The following is a 10,242-nucleotide window of genomic DNA, read 5'->3' as shown; positions in this document are numbered from 1 at the left end:
ATGGGCAGCATGATCATTTTAACATGTGATTTTTAACCATTGATCATTTAACCATTAAAGGTTGTTTTTGAGAGTCATAAGATTTGGCTTCTGCTCTTTGTTCTTCCACAGATTTTCTATTGGAACCTGGCTAAATCATTTAATCTGGTTTAGTATTTAAAAAATACATACAAGTAAGCAAGTAATGTTAACTTGTAAGCATTTGGAGGGACTACAGAAGTAATTTAATCGATGTTTGACTTTTAAAAAGGCCAGGGTAGTGATAGGACAAGGGGTAATGGCTTTAAACCAAAAGAGGGAAGATTTAGATTAGGCATTAGGAAGAAGTTCATCCTGATGAGGGTGGTGAGACACTGGAACAGGTTGCCCAGAGAAGATGTGGATGCCCCATTCCTGAAACTGTTCAAGGCTGGGTTGAATGGGGCTTTGAGCAACCCGGTCTAGTGGAAGGTGTCCCTGCCCGTGGCAGGGGGTTGGAACTAGACAATCTTGAAGGTCCCTTCCAACCCACACCACTCTGATTCTGTGATCATTTACTTTCTTCCCACCCTGAGTCAGCAAAGATTAAACTTTCAAGTATCCAGGTTACATCTCTGACTTTTGTGACTGAGAAATTCAGTGTTACTCTCACTTTTTAAAAGGTGGCATATATACAGAGGCTGGTTTTGTTGGGTTTTTTTCAGTTTAGTATTTCAATGAGTGGAGTTTTTAATGTAAGTACTCAAATATTATTAAAACTAAAGATCTGCATGTAAAAAGAAGATGAAAATATAACTGCCTTAGTAAGAACCAGAAAGAGAACAAAATGGAAAAAAAACTGTCATGGAAAATAATTAGGGAGCACTTAAGAGTCAAAAGGGGAAAAGCCAATTTAAAATTTCAAATATCAGGTGAATCTTCCCACAGATTCTGTAAAAATGAGGAAGAGAAAAGGTAAAGGAGGAAAAGAGAGACTGCAATTTTGAGTCAGGTGAGTATTAACATGGCCCTCACTGTAATACTCAGTCTTCTTCTTTCTTGTCAGCCTTGTCAGTCTTGTTCTTTCATTAATGTCATTCAAGCTCTGTAATGGGAATGGGAAAGGAAGGAAAGAAGGTGAAAAGCTGCCAGGCAAATAAGAGGGAGTGAGGAAGAGCAGCTTGATAAAAAAACCTAATAAATTGAAGATTGGAAAATAAAAGGCAGGAAAGCTGGAGACAGCCTCTGGTGTGAAAGAATATTTACCTGGGAACACCTGCCAAAAAGTAGAGGGAAGCACTGCTGTGTCTGCAGCAGCCACAGGCAGTCAGCAGCAGCTGCTGGCCCCTGCAAAAAGCAGGCTGATGGCACTGACATGCAAAGTGGGCTTGCACTCAGCTCCAGCCTTCTGGAAGCTGGCTGCAGATTAGATTCCAAACATCCCAAAGATCCCTTCTGCCTCCATCCACATGTTTACCCCAAAGGCTGAAAAAAAATAAGTTCTTTTAGGTTTTTCCTAGAGAACATAGATTTTTCTTGTGGCTTATCTTTAATTTCAATGGTACCCATGGTTTCCTTTCCCTCATTACCAGTTTTCATCTTCAAACACTCTTACCTTAATGTGTACCTCTGTTGTTTCATTTTAAAAACCTTGCCCTCCCTCCTTTCCCAGCTCCACTGCTAGTTCTAACCCTGGAAATACATAACACAACCCTTTGGCGCGACTGATGCTTGTGACCATCGAGAGCCCCTTAGTGCACCCACCAATAACCCTGTCCATACACAGCTTCTCCTGGTTCTGAAGCAGAGCCCAGTGCTTGCAGGTCCGGTAGGGTTTTCCTGCCACTCCTTCATCCTAGGGTGATTGTTTCATGCCCACTTGCTCACGTGGCAGTCCTAATGCCTGCTCTGCTCTTGTTGAGAGCTGTTGGCATCAGCATCCCTTTCCAGCCACTGCTACAGGTCTCACCCGAACACAGCAGTGTAACGACTGGGAAGAAGTACAGCTGGCTTTAGAAGCTGGGTACATCTAGTGAGCTCTGGGAACTGAACCAAGTGAAATGTCATGTTACATGCAACATGTTTTAGTGTGAGGTGTCCCTGCCCATGGCAGGGGGTTGGAACTTGATGATCTTAAGGTCCTTTCCAACCCTAACTATTCTACGATTCTATGATTCTGTTTCCACAGAAATCTCACAGAAAGTACTTGTGCCTTTTTGATACTGCCAAAATGTGTGCTGTTCTTGTGCTAAATTCCATACAAACCCACCAGACCTGGTAATCCTTGTCAGGATCAGGTCCACTCTTTTTACAGTTAATCTTCCAAAACCAAGCGGCTGTTATCAACTGTGCCGTTTCCCCCCCACCCCAAGCTGGTTCTAACACCTTTCCTGTGGAGAGGGGGCAGACTGCTTTTGTTTAAAATAGAGAGTAATTTTCCTGTCTCCTATTGATGGGTGAGAGAGACCTAACATGTATGATGTTAAAAGGCTCAAGAATACAAGCCACCTCTGAATAAAAGTATAGTTTTTCATTCCCTTACGGTGCCTGACACTGCGGGAGACCGGCAAAGGACTGACTGCTCGAGAAAACTGCTTTTTCATAGAGTTGAGGTGATCAGCTGCAGTCTCCTGTTAAAACCTTCATCTGGCAAGTCGAAAGAGAGAGTTTATTTGAACTTTAAGACATCTTTAAGACATCTCTTTCCAAGACTGTGTGGTGATCAAGTTTTAATGACTTCCCAAGGAAAGCTCCCCTACTAGACACAGGTTCTCCCTGCTTCCTCATCAACGGTTCCACTCTCCGCCGCTCCCCGCCGGCGAAGAGACTCTCTGGCGAGCCGTGGAACGAGCCGGACCCCAAAGTGAAGAGCCTGGGGCTGTGGGAGGGATGCCCCTGGTATGCTCGACAGATACTTTTACCTGGGAGGCCGTGCGTTCTTGGGGAGAGAAAAGCGGTGCTGCCCTGTTTGTGCACGAGTTGGGGGGCGGAAGGGGTGCTGCACTGAGCTCCCCGCTCCGGGAGACATGGAGATTCCTAAGGGCCTCCCACGTTATTTTCGGGCCGGTCGCGCCCTGTCGCGATGCGTTTGTGTCCCCTCTGCTGAAATCACCGCTCTGCGCTGCGCTTCCGCCGGCCGGCTCCGGGAGGGCTTGCAGAAGCCGGGGGGGGGGGGGGGCGGCGCTCCGGGGGACACCGCGGGGCGAAACTGGGGGAGAACACTGGGAGGGGGAGCACCTAAAACGGCGTCGGAGACGCAGTGGGGATAGCGGCGAGGCACTCGGGGAGCTGCGGCGGAGAGGGGGCAGGAGGAGCGGGGAGGCGGGGGGACACGTCGGGGGCGGTGGCCGCCCTCCCGGGAGCGCGTACTGCCTCCGCCCGCCCCCCGCCTCCGCCCGTGCCCGTCCCCCGGCCCCCCCCTCCCGCCGCGGCGGCGGGTGGCCGGGCGGGCGGCAGTGCCGCGGGCCCCGGCGGCGGGGCCGTGCGCGGGGAGGATGGGCCGGTGGCGGGGCCGTGCGCGGGGCGTCGCGGTGGCGGTGGCGCACGGGCTGTGCTCGGGCTCACTGAACATCCTGCTGAAGTTCCTGCTGGCCCGCTACCACTTCGCCTTCCTGACGCTGCTGCAGTGCCTCAGCAGCGCGGCGGCGGCGCTGGGACTGGAAGCGCTGCGGCGGCGGGGGCTGGCGGCGCTGCCACCCTTCGGGCCCCGCCTGGCGCGCCCCTTCGCCGCCGTGGCCGCCCTGGCCACGCTGCAGTCCACCCTCACCCTCTGGTCGCTGCGCGGCCTCAGCCTCCCCATGTACGTCGTCTTCAAGCGCTGCCTGCCCCTCGTCACCCTTCTCACCGGTGCCCTGGTGCTCCGCGACGGCATGCCCTCGCCCGGCGTCCTGGTCGCTGTCCTCATCACCACCTGCGGCGCCGCGCTAGCCGGTGAGTGCGATCGCGGCAGCGCCGAAGGGACGGGACGGGGCGGGACGGGGCGTGCGGCCGCTCCGCGGGACGCCCGACGGCAGCGCCGGCTCTGCACCAATGTCCGTCGCCGCTCCGGTTGGAGTCCGGGGCGGGACAGGGCGGGCAGCGGCAGCCCGGGGGAGAGGTGTGAGGGTGCGGGGCGTGTGCAGCCTTGCAGGGCAGTTGCATCCCTCCTGTGGCAGGCGCGACTTTACGGGGACCGGTGCGAGCCGAGGAACGCAGCCCAGGTGTGACAGGCACAACCCTACGGCTATAGGGGCGTCCTATGGGGATCGGTGCAGTCCTCTAGGGTCAGTTGTAAACCTATGGGAGTCGGTGCAACCTTATTGCAACCCCGCTAGGGAAGGTGCAGCCCCGTGTAGGGCGTTGCGGTCTTAGGGGAAATGTGATGTTCTTACAGGGGTAGGTGTAATGTTCTGGGGGGCAATTGCGACCCCGTGGGGGCACCTGCAGCCCTACTGGGGTAAGTCCAGTCTTACAGGGGCAGGTGCAAGCTTATGGGTCGTCTGTGGGCCCCTAAGTGTTGATTTCCAGCCGAGGTGTAGGTGGGATGGGAGGCAAAGCTGGCTCCGTGTGGCCTGACAACACTCCTGGATTGGGGGCTGCCCCAGGGTACAGGGCACACATATATGGGAAGTAGTTTGATCTGCAAAGTAGCTTGAAAGGGGGCTCAGCAGAGAGGCTCTCACCGCACACAGTTTGGCTTTGCTGGGGGGAGCAGGAGGGTCAGGGGGCTGGAGGGCATGTGTCGCGGCCAGCCAGAGCTGACATGCACCCACTCTGGCAAGAGGATGCCCAGGGTTGCTGTGTGCATGTGCTGCTTTGGCTGTGAATCTCTCACAGTGTCTTCAAAAAAGGGAGAGCACAATCTGATTTTGTCAATGGGATTTAGGGGGAGAGTTAAAGACATTCTGTAGGTTTGCAGCATGAAAAAGAAGACCACAAAAAGATGTACCTGTTGAGAGGTGAGTATGTACAGCCTTGGGAAAAGCATGACAAATGCTAGGAGTTACATCAAGTGCGCTGATGCCTATTTCCTAAATATCCCCTAGTCCTAAGCTGTGCTCTCTTTCTGTCTCACATGCAAAAACCATGCTTGTTTCTTTCTGTCACTCTCCCGACAGGAGCTGGTGACCTGACCGGGGATGCTATGGGCTATGTGACAGGAGTGCTGGCCGTACTCATACACGCTGCCTACCTGGTGCTCATTCAGAAGACCAGTATAGATAGTGAATATGGACCCCTCACAGCTCAGTACGCCATTGCTGTTTCGGCCACCCCTTTTCTCATCATTTGCTCCTTTGCCAGCATGGATTCCATCAATGTCTGGTCCTTCCCAGGGTGGAAGGACCCTGCCATGGTATGCATCTTTATCGCTTGTGTCCTGATTAGCTGTGCTATGAACTTTACCACCCTTCACTGCACTTACATTAACTCGGCTGTGACCACCAGCTTTGTAGGGGTGGTGAAAAGCATAGCAACCATCACAGTGGGCATGGTGGCATTCAATGATGTGGAGCCCACAAAGTTATTTATAGCTGGTGTTGTGGTCAACACCTTGGGGTCTGTCATTTACTGCGTGGCCAAGTACATTGAGACCAGACAGCAGAGCAACTACGAGGACCTGGAGAAAGAAACCAGAGAAGAGGAGGGGAAAAGCCAGGCGGGAGACCAAGCACTGTTTGCAATGGAGGCAATTTCCCATGAGAAGGGGGCTGAAGAAGCAGCAGTGGAAGGGTCAGCCACAGGGGGCAGCCAGAGTGGAGAGGAAGAGGACAGCACTGAGAAACCTGCCAAGGGAACAGTGATTGAGGAAAACGCCACCGGCACACAAGAAGTGAACAGGAGCTCACTGAAGGATGCCTATCTTGGAGTATGGAGGTTGGTGAGAGGTGCTAACTATATAAAGAAGGATTATTTGATAGAAAATGAAGAGCTACCAAACCCTTAAAAAGTGGGTTTGAGGACAGACATGGTCCTCTGTACAGGGGGAAAAGCAGAGCATACATTTCCACATCAATGCTGACAAATCCAAATCATGCAGGATGACTTTACCTCATTGTCAAAAAGCAAAGGGTCAGAATTTGCTCATGCTTTGTCTTGCTTTCAGCTGCTTTCAGTACATCAGTTTAGACCCACCACAGCTAAAGGTGCCAAGTCCTCTACTGCGGACACAGAGAGAGTTGGGTAATGGGAAGTCACAGGGTGCTTGCCCAGCAGCCTGGGCTGTGAGGAACATCAGTACCATGGAGTTAGTTGGCAGTGTCAGTAACACAGCAGTGGTCTGTAGCTTAGCTTGTGTCTGGAGCCTCATAATTTTAACACCATTCGGAGGCTCTGTCAATGTGCTTCCCTGTCTGTATCTGTCCAATTATAGGTACTCTACATAAACATATTCCTACAATATATAAGCTTCTAGTAACTGCACCTTTTTGTGCTCCTCTGTGTCTACAATTGCAACAGAGCTAGAGGTTGTGCTGTTTCAATTAGATTGGTGTAAAATCACCCGCTTGACTGAAGAATTGAAACTCCTTGATTCCATGGCCAGGCTGGGTCTTGGACCTGGTTTGCATTGGGTGGTTTGTGTCTTCAGTAAAAATACTTATGTCTTGCGGTGGTGTACATGAAAGCAGAACCAGATCTGAACTTTTGAAAAGCTTTGGTTAACAAAAGAAGGATGGTTTTCTATGAGCTTTAACTACATGTAGCATTGGGAATATTAGCTTCACCCAAATAAAGGAGTTTGGAAATGCTGGTATATATTGATCTGGGAGGGCTATTAAAAAATTAGTGAGGAAATGTGTGCCTTCTGCTATCCCCTCCTCGTACCCTGAAGTCGGTTGAATTAGAGCCTGGACTGGAACCTGGCCGTCCTCTCCCTCTCTCAGAAGTAAAGGCTGATAGCAGAGCTATGGACACTGTCTGGGAACCTTCTGCAGGGCAAGTTTGCTATATCCTGGCCACATACTGGGACATGACTTTGCGTGTATCAGCCCTCACTGCCCTGCACTCTGCTGTCCAGCGAAAGAAAGCACAGGCAGGAGCGGCAGCATGCTCCAGCAAGATCCCTCAGATGAGTGGGTTGTGGGCCAGGATGCTTGGTGTGCTTGGCACCGAGACATCCATGGCTTTGGTGGGAGCTGCTCCTCAGACTGTCCCTTTAGGCTGCATGGAGCAGAGCTGCCCCTGCACCATGGGCACTTGAGTGCTACTGAGGGAAGTGGGAAGCAGGAAGCAGGTGCTCCAGAGAGGCCTCGACTGCATATGCTAATATTTTGTACCACATACGGTTACCAGGAAAGACTGGGGAAATGGATGTTTGAGCATTTCTTAGCTTGGGGATATCCTTTTGGTATGTGAGGATTCTTCAGTCAAAACTTTGCTCATAACTAGGCAGAGAAGAGATTTGACTGAGTCTTCCTCATCTCAAAAGGGTGCCCCAGCCATCGGGCCATCTTGACCAGAGGCTGAAATAAGTTGTTGCCATCTCCTGAAAAAATTAGCCAAGTTTGGTTTTTATTATTATTTATTATTATACATTATTTATTTTTATTATTATTTATTAAGCTAGTGAACTGAAAATCAATTATCCCCACATCCCTAATTAATCAGCCCCTAGCCCAATACTCTCTCAAGCCAAACAGGCAGCATGAGCCTCACAGCGTGTTCAGCACAGAAATCCGAAATAAGCAATTTACCCAGCAGGGGATATTTGCAAAACTGATCTCTGGGGGAGCTTTAGATTCTTGACAATAAGTGTGCAGGCAGAAACACTGGTTTGTTTTTTGAGTGAGCACAGAAATCGGGTGATCTGGCATCACCCATGAAGTTTGGAAGAGAGGGCTGTGGAGACAATTCGGGCTAAAAGCTGAACTGGAGAACCGGGCATGGAGGTCTGTACATCACGCATTATGTATAACTTATGTTTAAGAGTTAAGAGATATTGGCTGTATGCCAACGTACGTTTACTTTCTGTTCACGCTCCATATGGCATCTTTTTCAATAAAAGCAGTATTTATTGTTCATAGGCTAATATAATAGGGGTTTTGTTAGCTTTTCAGGTGCATCCTAGACTACAGAAGTTTCTGCCTATGACTTATAGTTGATGTATCACTGAACTCATTATGATATTGAAGTCCTTTGTAATCATACAGACGGCTGAAGAGAAGCCCACACTTCTGATCTGTCCCCACTGTGCTCAGTGTTCTCTCTCCACAGCAAATATGGATCTTTTCACCATCTGGATGCCAGTCTTAGATCCCATAGCGTACACTCCGTGTTTGTCATGTGCTATAGAAAGCTCTCCCTGGATTCTTATTGCAGGACCTTTTCCTGGGGGAGTTCAGTGTTTTGTCACTTACTGCTGTTGAAGTAGTAGTAGAAACTTGTGGAAATTCAAACCTTTTTGACTGTTAAAAAAGCTGCTCTTACGATGTTGTATATTTGCATGTATGGTTGAGATGTGGTTATATTGTATTCTGTTTATACCTGTAAATTCCCTAAATTAAAAGGGGGTTTGGCAAACGCAATCCACTTTTTCAGTAATAGAGACTGTTGCACAATAAAATAAAAACAGTGCCTCGTGCTGAGGTATTTTAATAGCATCAGTAGAAGACTGCAGAATGAAATGTGGGAATAAAATGCACTGCTTTCCAAAAGCCTTCTTGTTTTCTTATTGTTGCTATTTATTTTTGGTTCATTTATAGTTATTCTTGTGCCTTTATACCGTCCAAGTTTTCTCAACATGTGACTGCACGCTATAAATGCTATCATGGACAGAGGGACTGAGGACAGGCAAAGGAGCACAGGAATCTGAAGTGGCCAAATCCTCTGTGCCTCTTGGAAGTTTCTGTGGTTCTCAGCAGTGATTTCTTTGGTTACATATATAAGATGATTTAGTGCCACTAGTGTAACTGCTGTAACTTTAGAATAAATAAAAATAAGAAGATGCCACTAGTAATAGATACATTATAAAATCATTTTATTATTAAAGAACTTAAAATTGATTTAGCTTTACAATATTAAGTATTTTTATTACCAGCTATGTCACATGGGCAACCAGGAGATAACTTGAGCTTTAAGTTTTACCTGTTTGCTTCTGATGAAAGCAATTATTCATTATTATGATTATGTGCCTGTGGCTCAAACTGGGTTGTGCCAGACACTGGGGCTGGTGATGATTGCAGAATTCATCTTATTGTTCCACACAAATGTGCCTGCAGGACACTTTAGAGAAAACAACTGTCCTTGTTCCAGGATAAAGAATGAACCTGATGCACAATGACTGCTTGGAGAATAAACATTAATTTCCGTGTCAACGCAGCATCGAGTGACACCTGGTGTAGCACTACTATATACACATGCACACAAATACACATGCAACAGGGAAATGAAAGCCAGAATGGCTGTCTTTTCTAAAATACATTATTTTTTTCAAATAAATAAAAGAGAGGTGAGATTATTTGGAGGCAGGGATAGTTAAAATTTCTAAGGATAAGTTAAAAAATTATGCAAATCACTGACAATGGTCCTGCATTTACCATCACTTCCAGGAGGAAAATGAAAAGCAACCTGCCACAAAACAGGTGAGAGGGAAAGAAATTTTACAGTTTATTAAGCAACACTCCACAGCGCCGTGTGTGCCTGGTGGTGGTTTATTTCCAGTGCTTAACAGCCTCCTGTAATTTGATTGTGTGTGTTTGCTGCAGGCAAAGGCTTGATCAGGCAGAAAGGTGCAAGCCCTTCAGCTCTGGTCTCTAAATTAACAACCGAACGTTTTGCTGCTTGTCACGATTAAGCTTTAACACCACAGATTCCTGTCTCCTTGCCCTCTGTGCCTGCATCCCGTATGATTACACATACTCGTTTGAAGTTTCTTCTGTGTTTTTTTAACCTGAAGCCTCTAAGTGCCGTGCAGGCAATCAATGCTGCCTCTCAATTAGCCACATTATTCATGCTTCAGTGGCTTGGAGCTCATCGGAAGCTTTTCACTTCAACCTTGCTCCTGTCGGGAATTGCTGAGCGTGCACATACCCTTATTTCTCTTCCCTTATTCCTACTGTATTTCCCAATTCATGTTTCCAGTGTCCAGCCTGAAGACTTCTGCCAGTGTAGAAGGGCAGGGGGGGAACGGACCAGCAGTATCTTGTATGCCCGGATTGCTTCTTGCTACCTTTGTGCATGTTTCTGCACGCCAGCTCCCTGCTTCTGAACTCCCTTTATAACTTAGCTGTGACTGCATACCAGGAGCTGGGCCAGGGCGTCGTACCAGGATCCTGCGGAGCTGGGCTGTGAGCAGGATCGACGCAGGAG

General features: G+C 48.7%; 1 protein-coding gene across 1 annotated transcript; it reads left to right on the top strand.

Annotated features, from left to right (window-relative positions):
• Positions 1-3,396: 3,396 nt before the first annotated feature.
• On the top strand, positions 3,397-8,589 carry SLC35D3 (solute carrier family 35 member D3). The gene is made up of 2 exons (XM_061378149.1): positions 3,397-3,888; positions 5,055-8,589. Exons 1-2 carry the CDS (start codon positions 3,453-3,455, stop codon positions 5,879-5,881), a joined length of 1,263 nt encoding a protein of 420 aa, XP_061234133.1. The 5' UTR covers positions 3,397-3,452; the 3' UTR covers positions 5,882-8,589.
• Positions 8,590-10,242: the final 1,653 nt, after the last annotated feature.

Source organism: Neopsephotus bourkii, unplaced genomic scaffold (genome assembly GCF_033783945.1).
Source record: "Neopsephotus bourkii isolate Nb327-2 ecotype Australia unplaced genomic scaffold, CSIRO-AGI_Nbou_v1 NB_1765, whole genome shotgun sequence".
In the NCBI taxonomy this organism is placed as follows: domain Eukaryota; kingdom Metazoa; phylum Chordata; class Aves; order Psittaciformes; family Psittacidae; genus Neopsephotus; species Neopsephotus bourkii.
This window is presented reverse-complemented; position numbering and strand designations above follow the sequence as displayed.

Coding starts and splice junctions, on each gene's coding strand:
- SLC35D3 (XM_061378149.1), top strand. CDS start 3,453: ATGGGCCGGTGGCGGGGCCGTGCGCGGGGCGTCGCGGTGGCGGTGGCG. Junction 3,889..5,054: donor CTGCGGCGCCGCGCTAGCCG/GTGAGTGCGATC, acceptor CTCTCCCGACAG/GAGCTGGTGACCTGACCGGG.